Genomic DNA, 23120 nt, shown 5'->3' with positions numbered 1-23120 from the left:
TACAAGAGATTTTGGGCCATTTAACCATCATGAACAAAATTGCAACAAAAACAAAATTGTTTTTATTATCCTTTGAGACACTACTGAATTTTCCAATGCTTAGGAAATGTTATGCGCTTACTTGACAGCAAATTTGATTAGAAATAAGAAACATAGTTTATAAATGATGCGTATTACAATTACAAATTGCATGCAAGACACTACTAAGATAGCCGAAAAAACTAAATCTTAGCTGCGCGTATGCAGTTGCTTTGAAATTTGATTCGAGCTGTTTGGAAATCATCAAACATAACACATAAATCAAGTGAAAAGCAATAAAATCAGAATTAAAATATGGAAATGTTTAATTTAAAATTCCTGGCAAATGTTAAAAAACATCCAAAATTCTCTTCAAATTCCGTATATCTTTTATTGTCAAATAAATTTCTTTGAATTTGGTGACCCCCCCACAAATTTGTTCATAACTCCCAGGTTAAAATTTTGTAAAAAGAAACAAGTTATCAATTGCATTTTGAAAAAAAAAAATGATTTCAGTCTTGTCTTGAACAGAACAGCATACAATAGAGCATTTTCAAATTTACGGGAAAGTACGACTTATGTTAAAATTGATAAACATTGGCTGTCTAATGTGAAAAGTGAATTACTGTTTAATATGTTATGTTCATAGCTTGTGTATTTTGATTATCTAACTAAATAAAGAATGATCCGTTCTTGCAAACTTCTGCTGGAATAACTGCTAGAATATCTATCCCATTTCAGATGAACAGAAAGCAAGTGTTGTATTCTTATTCAACAATTACAATATTACAATACTCTTGCATAATACTTACAAGGAATGAGTTAGGTTATTTGACTAATGTGCTGTCAATTTTATTTCTTATTTACATGAAGGATGTATCACATAATGCTGTGTAGGCTGGTGACCTAGCGATGAATGCATCTTTGCATTCAGGCATACACTCTTTATAAGAATATAACCATGCACTGGAGCCCTAGCTTCAGCAGATACATTTTGTTGTGCTATGCAATCTCTGTGGGTCCTAAATTCTAAAACCTTTTCCACTCCTAAATTCCAAAAATTTTGCTACTTGATATTTCTGTAAATTCCAAAATTTGCACACCTGCCGTAATTGCACTGTGTGTGGCCTCAGTTATCCAATGTTCCAACAAAATCAAATATTGTAACGTTATTTTAGACAAGACTTTCTTAAACTGTAGATCGCAATCCCCATCTACAGCAGGGGGTCACAAAAAATTTCAGTAGTTTTGGTATTTCTTAAACTTAATAGAATAATTTTACAATTACCCAATATTTTTACACAATGTATCTGAAAATAGATAAAGGTAAGACCATACAGACAAAGAGAAAAACAAAAATGTTTCAACGCATTCTGTTTATAATATAAACGTTCACTTTACTTGCTTTGCACGTGACGCTGTCATTTCGTCTGTTAATTAATTAAAATTTTCACATTGTTCTATGTCTTAAAATGAGAAAGAGATATGACCTAAAACTGCAATACTACCTTACAATACAAGTGAAAAAATTGACAGTTTCACTCGCACGTGTGTCAGATTTTCGCAATGCTTATGGGGTCCCACAAAATTTTCATAAATATTTTGGGGTCGTGAAAAAATATCTATGATAAAAATGGCTCACGACTGAAAAAACGTTTAAGAAGCTCTGTTTTAGACCAATCAGTTTCCTGACGCCAACCCAATTTTTTGCCTGTTTTGTTTCTCAGCCGAATTATGTTTCTATGGGAATTTTTCTATATTTTTACTGTTTCAGCTGAATGGAAAAATACGCTAAAATGTTTCAAATGACTATTAGGGGAAGAGAATCAAATACCACACATTATTATTATCTCTATTTATCTCCTGTTTTGATTCTGAGTTATGTTTTTTGATAGAATTTTTCCATATTACATATTTCAGTTCAACAAAAAATCAACTTTTAAAATATTGAGGAAACGCATGTACTAAAATGTTTCAAAATGAAAATGTGGGATAAATAAATTTATAAATTAATTTTTTCTAGGAGTGTAGGAGTTCTTATATATAGTATATAAAGAAATTTGGAACCAACTTTTCACAAAGACTTAAAAATTGAAGTTCAAATGATCTTCATTAAATCTTATAAATGTAGAAGAAGAATACTTTAAAATGTAAAAATTAACATGTTGACTGCCGCGTGCATTTTACGTGATTTGCCCATGACGGCAACTTGAAATTTTTATTATACGATATATATTATGTCGAAATATTATCTACAGAAAATAATGTTATATACTTGTGCTTCATGCTGGGGGTCACCAGGGACCTCCAAACATCTGTAGACCATTTTTGTGATTTATAATTTAAATTTTTACGATTTATTATTCTTCAAACCATTATAGTAACAATGGTACTATTTAAAAATTTATCAGTATCAGTATTTATTCTAGTTATGTATTTTACTATTGGTCGCGTTGCCAGTGGCACCCACGGCGCTGTAGCCAAGTCGAGTGCAGGTCACCGGTGACCCCAATGGCAGTCAAAATGTTAAAATAAACCATCACAAGAAAAACCAAAAAAGTAGTATAAAAGAACAAGAAAGGTGAGGAATCCAACCAACTTTAACATAATATCATCAAGAGGAGGTATGTCGAATTTAATTACATTTCCCCTTCTAAAACAAAATCCTTGCTTCTCTGTATCCAGAATTAGCTGATGAACCATTTCAATATATTTTTTTATCTTAATAGTTCACAAAAAAAAAAAAAAAGAAAGAAAGAAAACATGCCCTTGAAATGTAGAAAAAATTAAAGTCCTGCAGTGGAAAATCTTTGGAAGTTCAAAATAATTTTAACACAAAACTTTACTAGAACCTCTTATCAAACAGCAGTAGCAAAGGAAAATGGAGGGGGGGGGGAAGTAAAATCAAAAGTTAAAAATATCTTCCAATTTAAAAAGATTTTACTAGCCTAAACAGGATTTTATCAAGTTAATTTTAATTTCAATTTTTATTCTTTCTGAAAAATTGGTTCTAAATTTACTTTTTATATATTTATTGATCAATTTTTAGCAGCATAATGCACAAAAATTTTTGGAAGGATTATAAATTTTCCTTTTAAAACATTATTATTATTAAGGTATTTACATAGTCCAAACACATCTGTATACAGTGGAATACGTTTAACGCGAAATATCGGTGAACACGAAATAATGCAACGGTCCCGACAAACTACTATGTATTTTCATGCATTTTGTTTCTCTTAACACGAAACAAAAATCGCTTAACACGGAAAGATATCTTTTCTGGAAATGAACAAAATACAGAAAACACTGGTATCGCTGGCGAGATTTAAACGGGGTGTGAAATGAAAGAGAGGTGGTTTCACATGTTTCGTAGAAAAGAGGCTAATTTGGCTTTGAAATACCCTTGGAATAGCCTGTGACACGAGCCAGTTTTGTTTATCTACAGTACTTTCGCCTTCCACGCCTACAAACGCCACACAAACATCTCATCAGTTAGCTTTGGAATTCAGTGATGAGTACATGGCAGTGTCAGTAAAAATTAGTGAGTTTGGCTCATATGTTGCACTGCATAGAATTCAGCGACTCCAAGGATGAATGAAAATTATTTTTTTTACACACGATTCTCAAAAGTATCAGATTTTTCGGCGCCGAAAGAAATGGAGAAGTAGGATATTGAAACTGAGCTGACACTTAATGAAATGTTTGAGAAAGTTTCTGTATTAATGAACTGTCTTACTGTACTATCCAAGGAGGTTAGAATAGAAGGAGGGAAGGTTCAACTCAAACGGTGAAGCTTGGCGGCCATGTTCCTGTTATCGCTGTGACTTGTGCAAGGAAGTCTGTAATTGCAATATTTTTTCTTTTCTTTTTGAAGCATTTCAGCTTGTGTTATATATGGATGCACAAATAGATTTTCGGAAATGATTCCCTGGATTACTTATCACGCGTAAGTATTGATTTTCTTTTCTTTTTCTTTTTTTTTTTTTGTGTGTGTGTGTGTGTGTAATTTGATAACTATGGTAAAAAATATCACAATATCATACTGTTTTCTTTTCAGATGTGAAAAAAAGGACTTAAAAACAATCAAAATATGTTAAATACATTTTAATGTTTCTGTTTATAGCTGGTATCTTTGTTCCTTAATATACAATGATGTATGCTAGGATTTAAACTTTATAATTTGAACGTTTTAGGTAATTCGTTTGATAATTTTCATGAAAAGTAGGACACCAATTGTTACTATTTTTATGAATTATAAAGGTGTTAAATAAAGTAATACTTTTCTTTATGTATTACTTAATATTCATTTTTAAGTTTTTTGAACTGTTCAAAATATAATTTGTGCATTTGATCAAGATAAACTAACTTTTCTGTTGTTCAAATTTTTTTGCATAAATTTACAAATTTGTGGGCAATATAGCGATAAAAGTAAGTAAAATATTTACACAACTGAACATGTGGAAAGATGTGTCCAAAAATATAGGTATAGACATATTTCTGTAATTCAGCTTAATGCAAGGCAATTTCTTTGAGATTCATAAATATGAAACGCGCATAAGCTGAAATCACTGAATTCACATAAATCTGTTTTATTTTATTAATATTTATATTCTTGTTGTTATAAGGTTGTTGGTTGTGAAAAGAATCTATTTAAAACTTTCATTTAAAAAAAATGCAACCTGTGACTAATTTTTTAGATAATTCTCTGCTATTAATTTCAGGTTAAATATATTTTAAATGATTCTTTAATAAATTATAATATTGTGAATAAATCAGAAATATCACTTCTTAAAGGAAAAAACTGGAAAGTACACCCAACAGGTTGCTAATAAAACCTAAACAAATTCTTTAAATATGCAGAAACATTATTTTTAAAGGCTTTAATGTTATACACATGCATTTAGATTTCGAAATATTTCTTAATGATTTTCTGTATGTAATAAATTACGGATATACATCTTTGTAACTTTAAAACAAAAAACTAACAATAGTGAAGTATTTCATTTTAAATTTTACATATTTTTAGTGGAAAATACATGCACGGAGCAGCTTAACGTACGTTTCACTGCCGTAATGCAATGTTCTGAAGTTACAAACATGGACGCCGCTTGTTCCGTGGAGTTTCATTCCCCGATAGTGGAGGAAACTGGGAACTCTCCCTCCTTCTATTCTAACTTCCTTGGTACTATCGGAAGAATTCGTTGCAGTAGTTGGGAAGACTCAGATAACCGGCGCTTGGCGCAATTTTTTCCGCCATCTTGAATTGGCGAAAATTGCCAAATCCTCGGAAGGATTTTTTTGACGCCAAGAGGGAAATGACGTGAAAAGAGGCTTTAAAAAATTTCCCTCTTGAGCCCGATATAGGGGAGAAACCCGTGCTAGGCAAAAATGCTAAAAAAGACAATGCAAAGAAAAATATCAGATTATTTTCCCAAAACTCAAAAAATGTTTTGTTTTTCAAAAACTTGAAAATTTTGTATTGAATTCCATTAAGTTCTTGTGGATGTTTTTGTTTCATTGGTTTTTATTAAATACATGCATATATTGTACGTATCTATGTAAATAAAATGTACTTTAATAAGCTTAATTTTGTTGAATATATGTTTTTTTTTTTTTTTTTTTTTTTTTTTTTTTTTTCTTTTCAATATTCAATAACAGGAAAAAATATTTCAGTCCCCTCAGTTTTGTGTTAAATGATTTTCACTGAATATCTGTTGCACATAAATCCCTTTCTTACATAAAATAACTATGAAATCTTAAAAAAAGTACATAGTATGAAATTTATAATGGCAAACATTAAAAATAGATGAAAGTAAATAAAATTTAAATTATAGAATGTACTTTATAAAATTAATAATAAGTGGTTAAAAATATATATTTTAATTACTTAAAACATGGAAGTTATTTGGCAGAGATTGTTGGATATAAAATTACTACTTCAAATTTTCAGATTACTATTGTTCATATTTAAAGTCTCAACTTGCAGTCTTAATCCACATAACAACCATTGTAAAAATCACCCGTTATCATATTCTAAAGATCAGCAGCATACATTTTTTTCAAAATCGTGCATAATATTAAATATTGGCTTTTGATAATCAAGTTGATACAAATAAGATGAACTGTTTTTATGATTTTAGACTAGTAGTTTATTCTTCCTTTCACTTATTACAATATTTCATTTTTTATATGCTCAGCTATCCAAAATTTCCAAGAGCTTTCTGGATATTTTTTGTCGAGTTTTTACTATACATACATTTCAGCATTTACATCGTCAAAATTACACAGACATATACTTGAAGTGAATTTACTTTTACAGCTAAACACAGGAACTGGAAAACAAAAAAGTACTTATTCGGAGATTGTATTTCTTTTTCGTTCGTGAAAATCAAAGTTCATTACACAAACATGCATTCACACTGCACAAGCAGGTATGAAATTCTTAATACATTTAATAATCCTGATGATTGATTACGCATTTAGTAAATAAATCAGAAAATATTTTAATGTATAACAAATGAATAGTAAGTAGCTAAACTTTTAGTTAGTAGTTAGCTTTTAGAAGTAGTTAAGCTTTTATAAAACAGAGCATTACGAAGATATTTAATGTATAAAGTTAAGTAATTTAGTAAATTTCAGTTGTTCACCAAAGCAATGAATTATGAAGTTCCTTGTATATCTTTATAAATGAACTTTATTGCTGTTTTAAGAAATTAAACAACTGTTCAAGTTATTTTAATAATTTTGAAATATATACGGTGCTACTTTGGTAGACGGTTGCACGGATTTTTGGCGATTTACGTTGGCGCGATTTCTACAAACGTCAGCCATCTTGAAAAACGCTGTTTTTACGCATAGTAAAGTATTCGAAACTTAAAAAAAAAAATAAATAAATAAATAAATATCGTTAGAAATAATGGATTAATTTTTTTGTTGAAAATGTCGTTTTTTAAGATGGCAGGCAAGTGTAAATAAATACATTTACTATGAGTATAAAATACTAAAATAAGGTTATTATTACTTTCATATAGCAAAGAAGAGAATAAAAACACCGCTATAAAAACATTGTGCCAACGTTTAATTAGATTAAAATATTACTGAAATTGAATATCGAAATAAAAAACATCATCCAACATTTAAAAGAATTAGAATATTATTAAATTTAAATACTTTAAAATACGTTATATAGAATATAATATATATATATATATATTATATAGAATAAATACATTTACTACGAGTATAAAATACTAAAGAAAGGTTAAATTATTACTTTCATATAGCATAGAAATAGAATAAAAATACCACTATAAAAACATTGCGCCAAGGATTAAAATATTACGTAAATTGAATATCGAATTAAAAACCATCATACCAACGTTTAAAAGAATTAAAATATTACTTAAATTAAATACTTTAAAATAAGTAAATAAGAATGCTTCGTACACTAGAGCTAAAATGACAGCAATTAGTTTATTGTCGGTAAAAAAGGAGGAATGTCTAATAATTTTCTTACCGTTACAGCGGTTATTTCTTCCAACATGACCACAATATCATATACGGCCGTCTCAGAAAACAATTAGCGACGTTTCCTCCAAAACTTTAAAATAAATTTTCTCTGACCCTTGTAAGAATTTATAAATAAATCTTTGATTAGGAAAGCCAGGCTGGCGAAAATAAGGTCTCAAAAGACAATTTTTTGATTCCGAAACCAAAAATTCTTGGTACTTATCAAAAACAACATTCATCTTTGAAGGAGACATTTTTGAAGGAATTCGAAGATATGAATTAAATTTTAAAATGGCGCGATAATGCACAAATTTTCAGCAACCTATCAGGGAGCTGATTACAGCTAATTAATGCACAAATATTCTATAACCAATCAGAGAGCTGATTACATTCATAAAATCATTTTAAAAAAGAAATGCAAAATTAAATTGTATTTTAATATTTAACAGCCATAAATAATGTTTAAAACATTAGATTAAATTTATAGATATTAAAACCAATTACTTTTAAAGTAAGGTGACGTCACTGATTACATCATCCACAGCATAAAATTTCATAAAATATGATAAAGAATAAAATTTTTATTTCAAATAAAAATACAAAATTAAATTGATTTTTAATATTTAGAAGCCATAAATAATATTTAAAACGCGGAATTTATGCATAATAACACGCATTATTTTTTAAATAAAATGTCAACAAAGTATCGGTTATCATAAATAACTTATCCAGCAATGGGTTTACCATAAGTCGTATTACTCGCCAAAAGAAAAATTGCCAAAAACTCGCCAAAATCCGGCAAACCGTCTACCAAAGTAGCACCATATATACACTAAAAGAAACAATAAAATGTATTAATCTATTTGTCAACCTTGATTTTGGCACGAAAGTCTGCAGAATGCTTCGTAGTTTTTAAGCACATAGAGGCACTGCAATTCTTATTCCTTGATCTGTAGTTTCCTGCAATTTTTTTTTTTTAAATTTAAATTGCTGTATTGGCACACATACAATTTTTGTATAGTGGCTTCAGATGTGGATAAGTTTTTCGAACACTTTCGTTTGTTTTACTGGCGTCGCTGAATTTTGCGATGAAATGCATTTATTGCGGAGTATCACCTTCCAGATTTTTCATACTGTTAATGTATACATCAGCAGTGAATTATTCTCCTCTTTCCTCAAATACACTACGGCGATAAACAATAACCATTCACTAAAGATTTTGCGTAAATTCCCACTCATAAAAATTTAAATTGCGAAAATCTTACAATTAGCACATAAACACACTATTCAGCACCACAATTCTTTCGAAAGCGCGCCGTAGTAGTCAAAAGTGGGGTACGTCGTATTGCTAGGTGAAACTAGTCGATATTTCCGTGACGTCAAAAATTCGAAAAGTTGGGTAGGGTTTGGAAATACGCGGCCAGGCACATTGCAATGTTACCAATATCGCGGCATAATGTTACCGATGCCGATATATATTATTCAACTTAATCGTGTTTGAGGGAAATTTCCATAAATTTTAGAAAGAGCTGTTAATTGCTGTCAAGGCCATTTTTTTTATTAACTTATTAAATTATTCTTATTTAGTTACCTTACATGTGGCAGCTGTTATGTATGTTGTTATGAGAAGCATGGCACATGTCTTTAGTAATTCATAATTTTACTTTTAGTTATTTAATTTTGTGAACAATCGCATTTTAAAATGTTGCAGACTTGTAGGTGAGTAAATACTATATGTTTACTTTTTACAAAATGTTTATATAATATTAAATACTTGTTATAAAATGTCTTAATCATATGTATCCCGATATGAATCCCATTTCAAAAATCGTAAAATGCGAATCACTTATAATTAATGTCGTGAATTAATTTTAAAATTATAAAAGTGTGCGAAAAGGTTAAAAATATTATTTAATATATTGGAGATTTTTAAGCAGTTGGAAACTATAAATTACGTAACGTAAAGCAAACTGATCAAAACACAGAGGCGCAGAACGAAATGTAATTTAATTGACGCATTGTGTCTAGAATTTACAAATATGTTTGAAGTTTTTCACAGTTTTTGCTGTAATTCTTTTGTATGTCTTGAAATATGCGAAATTATGTAATTCTCCTGTAGCCGGCTTTTAAAATATGATTCTATGTAGCTTTTTTTAAAACTTATTTCCGTATGTAGTGTTTCTCTGGTTCTTTATGATTGAAGATAAGCTTAATTTTTTTATACTGTTTGGCAGAATATTGCTTTTTTCTTAACAAATAAAAAATACGGATCAAATCGGGCAACTCCACCTGGGCTTAATTTCTAAAATTAGAAGTGCAGTAGCCCTATGGACCGTCAGCAAAGAGGAACAAGAGTAAATAAATAAATAAAATGACTATTAAACTCATTAATAATTTTAAAATTAAATAGTTGATTATTATTAAATTAATTAATGTTTATAAATTTTTATTTAATCAATAATTATTATATAATTAAATAATTAAAATTCAATTAAATGTAAAGAGATAAATTAAAATTTAATAAGCGATTTTTAGTATAATTTTATTGCTAAAAATAAAATTTTCAAAATAAAATTTCTACTGAAATTGTTATTCAATTATATAAAAGAAGTGCTGCAACCTTCATGTTTATAGCTCCGGTGCGCTCCGGCTAGAATTATGATTTATTACAAAAACTAAGAATCATCGGAGCGGGGATCTGGTGGGCTCCTGCGCAATTTAAGCTCTGATCGTAGGGATGAAGTTCTTTTATCATCACAAAAATTAAATACTTAAATATACCTGATGAAAATTCGGATAATGCTAAAATGAGGATATGAGAGTATGAGTGGATGGAAACAAAAAAATGTGGGGAATCTTGGTGAGAGAGAATGTTCTCTTTGACTGTGCCTCTTTGCTGATGTAATTATAGCCATCAAGTGGATGTGTGTCGGGTAAAATGAGTTCTGAATCTGACTCCTAAGGATGAATATAAAGTTGCTGGTTACGCTTTTTGCCCCCCCCCGGTATTTGGTTATATTAGTGAATATTCTGAGAAGACAATGTATAGGATGTGCTTGAGGAGTTTATCTCAGTATTTCACTCTTACTGTACTCGCTGTCACTTAACGCACATTTAAGAACGCAAGTTTTCCTTCTTGCGAGGATAACTAACTGTAACCGTTCATAACAATACACTAGAAATGATGGCATGGCGAGAAATGTATGTGTTCCTAAACAAACTTCCCCAAATTTATCGCCCTTCTTAAAGGGAAAGGTTTCTGCATGTGAGTGAGGGCAGTTTAGTTGAACGTCTTATGTTCTCATTAGCTCGTATTTCTAGGAAAATAGAGTATTGCAAGATCTGCTTATTGTTAAACTAAAACGTTAAGAATTCTAATTTTTGTTTCTTGACATTGTAGCTCAGTTTTATAAAAAGAAGTACCGGAGCTCATCTTATTTAGGGCTCCGGTTTGCTCTGGCTAGAATTGTAATTTATCTTTAAAATTCAGAAGTACCGGAGTCGGGCTCTGATGTGCTCCGTCGTAATTTAAGCACTGAACTCTGCGCTTGTCTACTTTCTATCTCTCTGTCAGAGTTTTACTAATTCAGACTGTATTTCGTCGTGTGTACGTTGTTAGAAATTTCATTTCCTGTTTTGTTTCACTGAAATTACTTCAAATGATTGATTGCATTTTAACCATCACTACGAGGAAAACACTTTGTGCATACAATGCTAAAACAAACAGTACATAGTATTATCGCAACCAACTTAATAGAAATTGCCAAATTTTCAGAAGTCATCAACATGTGCATAAAAGTTCTTTAAGTAACCATATTCATTGTAAGTTGCAAACTAAAAACTCACTGAATCATCTTTAGAAAACTGCCAAACTGCACCAAGGTGGTTCTGCTTATATGTAAGAACCAAACAAACAAAGAAATCAGAGTAAATATTAACACAAATGAGTATAAAATTCAAATCCCACCAGCAGGTGTGTGATTTAGATTGCTGACTGCTAGTAGTTTGAGTCAGGTTCAACACATGCAAATGGGCTCGCTATATGGTTACTTTTAATAGTTTTTATTGCATGTAATGTGAATAGGATCCAGTTTTCCTTAAAAAGTCCTCCACAGGCAGATCTTACATGTACGTAGTCACAGTGCCATTATAGGTGCTAGGCCAGAAACAGTGTTCACTTTATTATGGAGGCACCAACAATGGGCCACCTTTGCCTCCTAGGAAGGGACAGACAATTTACAATCCGTGCCTTCTCCGGGATTCGAATCTGGGCCCTTTGATATTTTGATATGGCAGTAACAGTCACTAACCACTTTCCCATTGCTCTGTCTAAACTAGGAACTTTTTTTTTTTACACTCCTACAAACATCATGCGCATTCACTTTTCCTTGCTTTCTACATTACCATTCAAACCCATTCAATGCACCCTTTCTCTCACACAAATACATATTATTACCACACTTAGGACAAACAAAAAAAGTAGCAATCAAATCAGTTTTCATATGCCATTCAATCATGTCCCATTTTCCTTGTACTGCCAATAAAGTAATAGATATTGATGCACATTCACTCCCTACTTTCAGCTTCGCCGATAATGCTTCGAAATGTAACCCTTAGTTTTTTTTAAAGGCAGCGTTTTGTGAGAGGGAGAGTGTGAAGACCTCCTGCAGTGTCTAAGGGAAGAGGAAGCTTCTTTCACTTAATGAAGTCATTAGGTCCTTAAGCTAATGGTTTAATTTGCGCAGTTGGGTTACCCCTGTCTTGCCCTTATCCTCAGGAGACTTATCTTTTTTAAATACTTAACAGTTTTCCTCTGTCTGTTTAGCCATTGTTTCCATTATTTGTTTAAATTTTTTTAGCAACAGAGAGAACCTTCTTTATCAACTCCAAACGAACATCTAGATTACATGTAATTTTATTGCAAAGGTACTCTTTAAACGCCTTGGTTTTTGGTCCCTGTAAGTGACACCTGGAGTCTCTCTGTTGTCCTCTCTCTAAGCAGGAATATTCAAATGAGAAATAGAACGATAGTATAGAGGCACATTGCTTTCATACAAATGCCTCTTGACATACGCCTCTTGAGAATTAAATGAAGAAGTATTGTAAACTGTAACGACTTCCTAACACCCAATACAAATTAACTTTGGACCTTCTTGTACCAATGAAATAATTCAAATTAATGTATGTCGAGAATATACAACAGATCGTCAACGTGGACTATGTCTCTGAAGTAAGGCATTTTTAAATGAAAGAAATGAAGTAAGGCATTTTGATTTTAAGCCAGTCGGCAACTTAGGTTTTAAAAATGGATTTATTATTTTTATAATGTTTTTTGGGGAGGATTTTTTTCTTCTCTCATTTTCTTTTAATATGCCTGCTTCCAGTATTCCTCACCATATTTACGAGATGCAACCATTTAGTTAGCATGTATGTCCGCGATGTGGCCCTAAGACTGTTGAGTGTAATTACATCAATTTTTAGTTTTTCTTATTAAGGCATGTTATACTGTCTGTTATTTTAGTCTAAGAGAAATCGTGAGAGCGTCTAAGGAGGAAACTATCAGGGACAAAAGGTAGGGCTGAACAGAGAAAACAAATTGCAGCTAAAATGAAAAAATGGCTTCACGAAAAAAATGAACCATCAGACCCTGCTGCAACCTTATCGCCGAGATTCTAAATGATATTGATATTTCTTGCAATTTGCATCACCAAAATGAAGAATCTTCATCTATCATCCTCAAACAGACTACATTTTCGCAACAGAGAGAACCTTCTTTATCAACTCCAAACGAACATCTAGATTACATGAAATTAGGATATAAAGAATCTTCTCATTAGGTGCAGGTAGGCAGCTGAAAGAAGACTTTAAAACTTTTGATTTGTCAGAGTAGTTAGTGAAAAGAAAAAAAAAAAAAAAAAGAGAGAGAGAAAAGAACAGCAACGATCTTTCTTAAGCAGTCAAGCACTATATTATTAGCCGAAAAGTACTCAGCAAACGTATACCTTGGGTCCACTAAAAGTGATGGCAAACATTTGACATCTTCATCATGGTATAGAACATTAGCAAATACTGAAAAGATGAAAAGATTAAAAGATCTTGGCTTATACATTATAAAACTAAAAATGCAATTTTTTGTACAACCTGTAAGATTTACCAGAAACATGCCACTGCTGCTACATCAGCATTGTGTACTACAGGATTCATTAATTGGAAAAAAGCTTCAGAAAGGTTAACTGAACACAAAGCATTTGAAATCCACGAAGAGTGCATGATTAAGTTAAAAATTCGACAACAAATGAAATCTTATCAAGGCATCGATCATGACCTTGAGCGACTAATTCACACAGAGAAAGAAACATGGAGAGAGACCATACACATAGTTGTGGATGTTGTATTTTATCTTTCAAAACTATCTTTCTTTCCATGGGTCTGATGAAACCCTTAGCAGTCTGGTCACAAAGTGTCCTTGGCCTAGTCAAGGCAATTTTTTGAATTTAATAATTCTGCTAGCCAAACATAACTCAACTATTAAGTACTAGTTAGAACACTTAAAAAAGGGATAAGTATCATATTTGTCAAAGACAATTCAAAATTAAATTATTGATATAATGGTGAAAACAGTTCGCAATAGTATTTTAAATGATATCAAAGAAGCCAAATATTATACAATAATGTTCTATTACTCTCCGAATGTGCTGCATACAGAAGAAATGAGCCAGGTAATTGGATACATAAAAATATGTGGTGATGTGTGTGATATAAAGAAAAGCTTTATTGATTTCATAGAAGCTGGTGGAAAGACAGGAGATTCTCAACAGATTGTGGAAAAACTGATACTTTATGGTTTGGATATTGGAAAATGTTGTGGTCAGTCATACGATAATGGATCTAATATGGCCAGTACTTATAAAGGAGTACAAGCAGGGATTATAGAAATGAATAAACTGGCTGAATTTGTGTCATGTATAGCTCACTCTTTGAATCTTGCTGGTGTGCATTCTGCCTGTGTCCCGAAGCAGTTAACCTATTTGGATTTATCCAGAAGATGTTTAGCTTTTTTGTCGGATCCACTATTCGATGGGATGTTATGAAAAAGGGTACTTACGTATTTACGCAACCAGGCCAAAATTCGCATAAATCGCCAAATTTGGCGACCCTACTTACGGCAACCATACGTATAGACGAATGTTTGTTTGTAAAAAGAAAAAATAACACTGGGCGTGTACTACCATAGCAATGGGTTTTCGGCGGAATTTGCCGAGAAAAGAAAGAGACTTTTTTGGTTACTGTACCTAACAGAAGCGCCGTTACCCTCATGGAAAAAATTTGTGAAAATATCAAGGAAGGAAGCATCATTTATTTGGATTGCTGGAAAGGATACAATACAAGTGAGTTCGAAAATGCTGGATTTCTGCATGGAACTGTTAATGACAAATATAACTTTGTGGATCCCAACACGGGCGTTCACACACAACATGTAGAGTGCATATGGGGCTCAGCCAAATAGCGCAACAAAAAACAGAGAGGAACAGCCCATCATCATCTTAACTCATACCTTATCGAATTTATATGGCGCCAAGCTGAAGCTGTTAATGGCGAAGACGGTTTTCTATCAGTGCTAAAAGCAATAGCCAAAAGATTTCCGCCGAAAAAATAATTCTGCAACTTATTCAAATTCGAAACCGGAAGGGTTTAATTGCTATTTTATATTTTAAAACAAAATAATATAAAAAACTGTATTAAAAATTATCTGTAATTAATAAATGTACATTTTATTTCTATTCATACTTTTTTACTGAAACTTACAAATCGCGCCAACCTGGTTGCGATAATACGTAAGTACCTGAAAAAGTGTGCAAAAACTGACTTAAAAGGAAGCAGCCCAGACAAGATGGATGGTCCGCAAAATATGTGGCTGTGAAAGCCATTCAAACGAATTTACCAGAAGTAGTAAAATCCTTGAAAGAAATTAAAGGCCTTTCTCTTAGTGTGGAATCAAAGTACGCAGTAGGATGGACATCTGTTACATGTTGAATTTATTATCATCCTGATAATTTGGACTAATATTCTTTGAGAAATCAATCAAATAAATATTGAAATTCAAAAGGAAGGTACAGTCAAATACCGAAAATCCGCTGACCTGAAATCCCTCAAATCCGCGTTGCCTCTCGGAATATAAACATTCAGTTTACAGGTTCCGGAAACCGCAACATTGAGTACGAAATATCGAAGGGAAAAATACTTATCGAATAATGACGTCATAATTACTGACTAATAATGAGTCAAAACCAAAATACCAAATTATTGATATAAAGAAGTTAAAAAAAATAAGATAAGTTTTTCCCCCCCTCTAATCTGCATTGAGGTAAAAAAGCAGACGATTCACTCAACTCTTTGTTCAAGTTCACGATTCACGTTGTTGTATTTTCTGAGCTTTGTTATTTCATTTCACGAGATTGTTTAATGCTGCCTTTTTTTTATCCGGATATTTTGTGGATAAATTAAGAATATTTTTAATTTCAGCTGTTTTTAATACAATGACAGATAAGAAACGCACTCGTGATTTTGCTGCTTGCAACTTTGAAAAACGTAAACACGTTGCATTGATGGTAACGCAAAAAGTGCAAATTCTGCAAAAGATGGAAGCAGGTGCTACTCCTCGATTTATAGCAGAATGGTATGGAATTGCTACACGATTGTGTATGATATACCGAAAAATAAAGAAAAGCTGTTGAAATTTTACAGCAACAGTGATTCTAACACCGGAATCCGAAGCTGGAAATCTTTGCATGAGGCGAAATCGGCAAACCTCGATGCTGTGTACATATAATACGATGAGCAATATAATCAATTTATATATGTAATAATAATTTAATGCATATAATAAATTTTTGCAGTAATGTGTACAATAATTTAATTAAATGTATCTAATATGCCTTATTCATTCTGCACTTTTAGTCCGAATATTATGCTTTATCTTTTTTGTCCTGAAATCCGCAAAATCCTAAAATTCGCACAAGTCTGGTCCCAAGCTTTGCGGATTTCTGGAATTCTACTGTATTATTCTTGCACGTTCCATTGCATTAATAGATGGTCTGACCAAAAGTACAAAAAATGAGAGAAATTTCTTTGGAATATTGGATAGAAGAGTCTAAAACAGTAGCTGAAAAAAAACTGAAGTAGAACTTATTTGTACAAATGAATGAATTCTAAAGCATAAAAAGCAATTTGATGAATTGTGCCAGAACGAATCACAAACACTTCATCCTGTTCAGCTATTTTCTAATGCAATAAAAATTTGTTTGCTCGAATCTTAGAAATTAAAACACAGATAAAGAGCACTATTACACTAAATTCAAATTTCTCATTGGTCATTAAATACTGAATGTGTCAACTAAAGAACTGCAAAAGAATGGAGGAAATCTTGCACGAAAATATGAGCGAGATCTAAATGCATTTGAGTTCTGCCAGGAACTTTCCATTTTTAAAGAACAAGCTCCAATGTTATTCGGTGATATAAAAAAGGCCATATATTGCGCTGCAGTTTTATTTTATGCTTACAACTACATCCGCAAGCTGTGAGCAAAGTTTTAGCAAATTAAAACTTATTAAAAACTATTTACGATCATCGATGAACCAGAAGCGTTTATAAAGTCTTGCAATTCTAATAATTGAAAATCAAACAGAATACCAAATTAATTATGATGATGCCATAGGCTTACTTGCAGAACAAAGGGCTTAAAATTTTAATCCTGCAATATTTTAAAAGTGTTAGGTAAGAACTTAAAATTATTAATAAAATAAGAATTATGGAAAGAAGTATGAATCTTTACTTGGATTTAAAATAAGTATATGAGTGTATATAAATTATGTAGTTCAAGACTATTTTTATTAAAGTGGAGATTGGGCTACAAATTTTGGGAGATCATTAAAAGTTTTGCATTACATTTTTACTATTTTGCTACTTAACTATATACTGTGAAGTGTAAAACATCTCCTAGATTACCACTCATAGTTCCAGATAATTTTGGTCTTCAGTGTAAGGGGTTATCTCAAAAAGTTGATGTTCAGTATAAGTGTTTATTTATCATCTCAGAAATACTTGTCATTTGTAGTGGTGGTCATCTTAGGGATGTGGGTACTTGCATATACTTATTTATAACTGTTGTTTGTGAATAAATTATACACATTTGCTTATTAATGTATCACTATTTTAGTATTTCCTTTTAGTATTTTCCAATCCAATTTTTTATCTGCTAACAAATGTTTGCATGTGGGTTACAATGCCTTTTTATTTAGGGAGGGAGGATGTAAAACATTGGTGTAACCAATTTCATTCAGTTTATTGTATGTATACATGCACATTAAGACATGATTGTGAATTTTAAATATAATTTATATTGTTGCCTGATTGAAATGCTTTTTACATTATTTCTTTCCCTTACTTTAGATTTCGAATTTGTAGTAATTCTCTAGACATTACGAGATTCACTCAGGCATTTGTGAAACTTCTTTCGGTGGAAAAGTAAGTGAATTTTACCATTTCTGATTGTGTATCTTTTGCAAAATTTGACATTGTAATTATATAATTTTGTTTTAATTTTCAATTCTGAAATTTGGTAGTGATAATTTTCTTGTTCTGTAGGAATTCTTTTTAAAATTTAAAAGTATAATTTCAATCCAATATTCAAATTAACCCTAAAATGACATTGTGTTGTATAAAGAAAAATCTGAAAATTAACATTAGGTAATGCTGATTATCTAGAATGTTAGTGGCTGTAAATACAAGAAAATAGGGTTAGAGTAGACTGAAGGGTACCCATTGCATTATTGCGAAGTTGTTGTTTCATTTTGTCGCCAAGTTGTTGTTTTGTTTATAGCCAACTTGTTGTTTCATTTATGGTAACCTGAGTAATTGAACATTCTGTAAATATACTTTTGCGTAGAATTGGGTGCTCCTTTGGCTTTTTAAGTGAAAATATATCGATCTGTACATATACAAAGTCAAGGGAGTGTGTAGTGCCAAGTTTGTGCAATTCTCTGATGTTGTTTTAAGTGAAAATAGGTCAGCGTGTACATGGATAAAGTCAAGGGTGCACAATGCCTATTTTGTACAATTCTGTGATTTTTTTTTTTTTTTTAATTAAAAAAAGGTCAATGTGTACATGGATACTGAGTTTGTGCAGTTCTTTGATTTGTCATTTTGGCTTTGTGTAGCGGCAATTTTGGCCGCTAAAATCGCCGCTACGCAAAGCCAAAATAACAAGTAAAAGAAGTGCGTAAACTCGCTATCCATGTACTGCCAAAAATCGGCAATTTTTGCCAAAGGGTTTCCATAAATATACTTTTACCGAAAATAGATTCATTAAAATCATAATTAAATCAATTTAGGTACTTGCGTATTGTTCCGTCGACTGTGAAACTGGTGCAAACAAGCAGAGTGATTTACTTCAGTTCTGGACAAGTGTGACGGCACTTACATCATTTGTGCTTTTGTTTGATGCAACTCCGATAGATCCTGTATAATTTAGATTTTGTTTTTGGGATAGGGATTTTGTTTTAGGACTATTGTTATTGCTGTATTTTTTTGTTCAGTTTGAAAAATTAATGATAAAAATTTAGAACCTGCTTTCTACCTCTCAAGCTGTGGATTATTTGATGCGTACTGCATATTATCCCTTTGACTGTAAAATTTAGCTATCACTGAGCAATGAAAGTGTGTAGGGATCTTTCTTAAGTTTCGCCAATCATTCCTATAAATTCTGAAGGAATTCTTGCCTCTGTATTTAACAAACAGTTTGTATTCAACTCACTTTGTTTCATTTGCATAAAAAGGTTTTCGTCAATTTCTGCTATCTTGTTAGGCCCTCTGATTTTAACTGGATACTGTGTTTAGAACAATATGACTGTAAACTTCTCGTATGTTCTTGTTAGCCCGAAGGAGCATTAGCCCAAAAAGGGCTATTAGTCTTGAAATGGCATTTTGCATCGATTCATGTGTTAAGAACATGATGTTTAATAAATAAATAAACATTAATAATAAAAAGATAAAATTTTTGTAAAGCCATTTTAGTAAGAAAACTGAACATTGATATGATGAACTGAGAAAAAGACTGATTAAAACAGAAAAATGTATACCAACACTTAATGCTGCATCAGGAATTCTAAACGTGTACTGCTATGCTGCTTTTAAAATTTTTGTAATTTTGCTGTTGAATTGTATATGGTGTAAATGCAAAGAAAATGATGCTTAATAATAAACAAAACAAAAAAAAAAAAAAAAAGGTTAGTGTGAGTTAGTGTAACAGAAGACTGGTAGACTGCAAGCTTAGTGAGAGCATCAATACCCTTAACCCTTTTGGCGACTGTTAAAATCCTAAACTTTACAGAATTCCCCCCCCCAAATCTGTTGTTTCTTCATTCATTCTTTCTATCTGCCTTCATTTTTTAAAATGTAAGAATATGTATAGCAAAAGCAGTTAATTTATTTACTAAAGAAATATTGATTATATTATCCCCTAATATAAATTTAGTAGAAGTGAGGGAACCCATATGTTGGAAGTTCAATTCCGAAAATTGTGTTTTAAAGTAACTTGAATGTAAATTATGAAAAAAAACGTTTGACTGGGACTTGAATTTAAATCATAAATAACAAAATTTCAAACTTTGAAAAAGTAATTAAAAATTAAAAACAAGTAATTATCGCTATTGATCGGAAATTAGTTGACTTTTCAAGAGGAACAAACCAACTCCCGTTCAATGAATGTTTCGTCTTTTACTCAAGTAAGAATGATGATGCCAAACTGGTAAATTAAGTTAGGCCAAAATTGTAGTTTCGTGAAGTGATGGGATTTATAACCAAAGTAGAGAACCAAAGAACTCATTCTCAATGAAGCATTTTCGCTAATACAAGATTCTTTATAAATTTTGGGTGAAAAGCAATTTATGTAGTAAAATTAACAAAATACTTGAGTAAATGTCCCCCGACACCTTCACTTTTATGCATGTTAATTCAAGACTATTTTTATAAAAATAAACAGTATTATTCTGAATTGGAATTATGAAATAGAACTCAAAGTAATTGAAATAAACATGAGAAAATTAAGAAACATAACAATGCTATCTGTGCAAAAACAAATCAAATAAAAATTGAAAAATTGAAATATATATAATAAGAAAGTAAAATGTGAAATGTACATGAAGATATAAAAGGCCAGAAAATGCATTAATTAACTTACGTTCTTTCTAGTGGGATGTCGGTAAAGTGTTTTCTTCTGGGTCTTACTCAGAAGGGGTGCGTGTCCGAAATTCCATTATCAGCAGCGGGGATACTTTCAATTGTGACAGGCTGTGAAACTTTTGAGAAGTTATTTATGGGACGTGGGAGGGACTAGGAATGTTTGTTGTGGGGTTCTTATGTGAGTGAAAACATCTGTTAAAATTTTGAATATACTAACTAGTGAATAGAAATTAATTAATTTCCGGCTAGTTGTCATGAAAATTAGAAAAGGAAAAATGTAATTTTCACTGTCTACGAGCTATTTGACAGATTTTTTTTTTTTTTTTTTTTTTTTTTTGCAAAGATAGCATTGTTATGTTTCTTAAATTTCTCATGCTTATTTCAATTACTTTGAGTTCTATTTCATAATTCCAATTCAGATTAATATTGTTTTTTTTTTAATAAAAATAGTCTTGAATTAACATGTATAAAAGCGAAGGTGTCGGAGGACATTTACACAAGTATTTTGTAAATTTTACTACATAAGTTGCTTTTCACTCAAAATTTATAAAGAATCTTGTTATTGGCAAAAATGCTTCATACAGAATGATTTGTTTGATACTCTACTTTGGTTATAAATCCCATCACTTCACGAAACTACGATTTTGGCCTAACTTAATTTGCCAGTTTGGCATCATCATTCTTACTTGAGTAAAAGACGAAACACCTTCACATTTATTAATTATTGTTCATTGAACGGGAGGCATATTTCACAAGTGCACATCAACGCAGCCACCGAGGGAGGGGCTTCGAAAATGGACCAATGAGCTTCTGCTGGTCTTGTGACGCTAAATCTTTGAAACTGTGCATATGAGCTCATGTTGTTTACGTTTTAATTTTCATTTGTTGCGCAGTTATAAATGTATGGTGCAGTAGTAAAAAATCTCGGAGTGTTTTAGTTTTAGGAGTTTAATTAATCGCTGACATTTCATTTTCGCGATTTTTATCACGCGTTGATATTCAGATTGCTGTTCATGGCATATTATCGCTCTTTACATCGAGAAAATCACTCAAGCTACAATTAGCCTCGAGTATTATACATTTTACTAACAGCTGTGGATTAAGAGAATTCAAGTGTATATTTTCTGTTCATTGAGCTGAGAAGGATTGGAAGTGTTACAATAAATCTGGTATTTTCGTATCTCAGTGCTTGCATTCTGTTGATTTTGAAAGTGTAAGATTCAGAAAATTTATTGTGTATATGATTATATCCATTGTTAACATTAAAAGTTATATATGAATAAATTGTGAATAAGATAAATTCATCCTGTTTGATGAATATTTCTTGTGCAGAGAGTACATTTAAGAGAGAGCAGTTATTAAATGTGAAATTTAACACACTAAATGTATATGAATGCAAATTTGGAACATTCACTTCAAATAAAACTGTATTGGCTATTATTATAGAACATCTTTTTCATATAGACTGCAATGAAATGTGCTGACTTTAATGTACATATGCAAGTATAATTGGTGTAAATATTTTTCTCATATGCATAATTTTATGTAAAGAAAGCATTTGTACTCAGATGTTTATCACATGTTTCTTTCATCTTATTTACCACTAGTTAAGTAATATTTCACATGAATATTTGTACTTAAAGGAATCATTGACTATATTTGTCTTTTGTTTATAACAGTACAGTTACTTCTAAAAAGAATGTGGATATCGTACGAGTCCAAGATTTGGGCATATAGTTGCCTGGTGTGTGCGATACACTGCCAAATAGTACAACCCATAATTTTACCTTCTTGCAAGTGTTAAAGATTACTCTAGTCTAGATTATTTGGTAGAAAGATGCAATTTTTAATGTTGTGTATCTTTGTTGTTTTCATTCTTTTGGCTTAGACAGAACAAGGATAGCATTTCGCCCATTTCAAATCAACTTCAGACCATTATCAGTGGTTAACTGCATTTCGTAACTTAGGAAGAGGGGTAATTTTTTCACCATGTAAAGTTCTAAGGACATTGTTCATATCATTGTTTTATTGTAATTATTATTTATTTATTTATAAAGTTAGTTTTTATTGTATTTTACATGATGTATTTACTAGATCTGCCAAGAAATGAAGCAAAAATTGGCTAAAGTGCAGAATCGCCCACTTATTTGATTGGTGTTTGTTTGGTGTTTTTTACAGAGTAAGAAGAATTGAATTTTTGTCAGTTTTCTTTATTTTTTAAGTGAAAATAGGTTGGATAAAGTCAAGGAAGTGCACAATGCCATTTTTGTGCAATTCTGGGATGTTTATTTGTGAAAATAGGTTGATGTGTACATGGATACAGAGTATGTGCAATTCTTAATAACGTGCC

The 23120-nt window shown here is 31.3% G+C and overlaps 1 protein-coding gene across 1 annotated transcript in view; it reads left to right on the top strand.

The window, feature by feature from the left end:
- Positions 1-8951: 8951 nt before the first annotated feature.
- LOC118205085 (uncharacterized) overlaps positions 8952-23120 on the top strand; it is a 130832-nt gene continuing 116663 nt past the window's right edge. Inside the window, exons 1-2 of the mRNA XM_085824063.1 lie at positions 8952-9249; positions 17981-18055. Coding sequence (XP_085680189.1) covers positions 9233-9249; positions 17981-18055 — 92 coding nt within the window. The 5' untranslated portion in view covers positions 8952-9232. The remainder of the gene's footprint in view (positions 9250-17980; positions 18056-23120) is intronic.

Source organism: Stegodyphus dumicola, chromosome 1, assembly GCF_044657685.1.
Source record: "Stegodyphus dumicola isolate Sdum_Otavi_A_Nest chromosome 1, ASM4465768v1".
Taxonomy (NCBI): Eukaryota; Metazoa; Arthropoda; class Arachnida; order Araneae; family Eresidae; genus Stegodyphus; species Stegodyphus dumicola.
The sequence above is the reverse complement of the archived record's forward strand: the minus strand, read 5'-3'. Positions and strand labels throughout refer to the sequence as shown.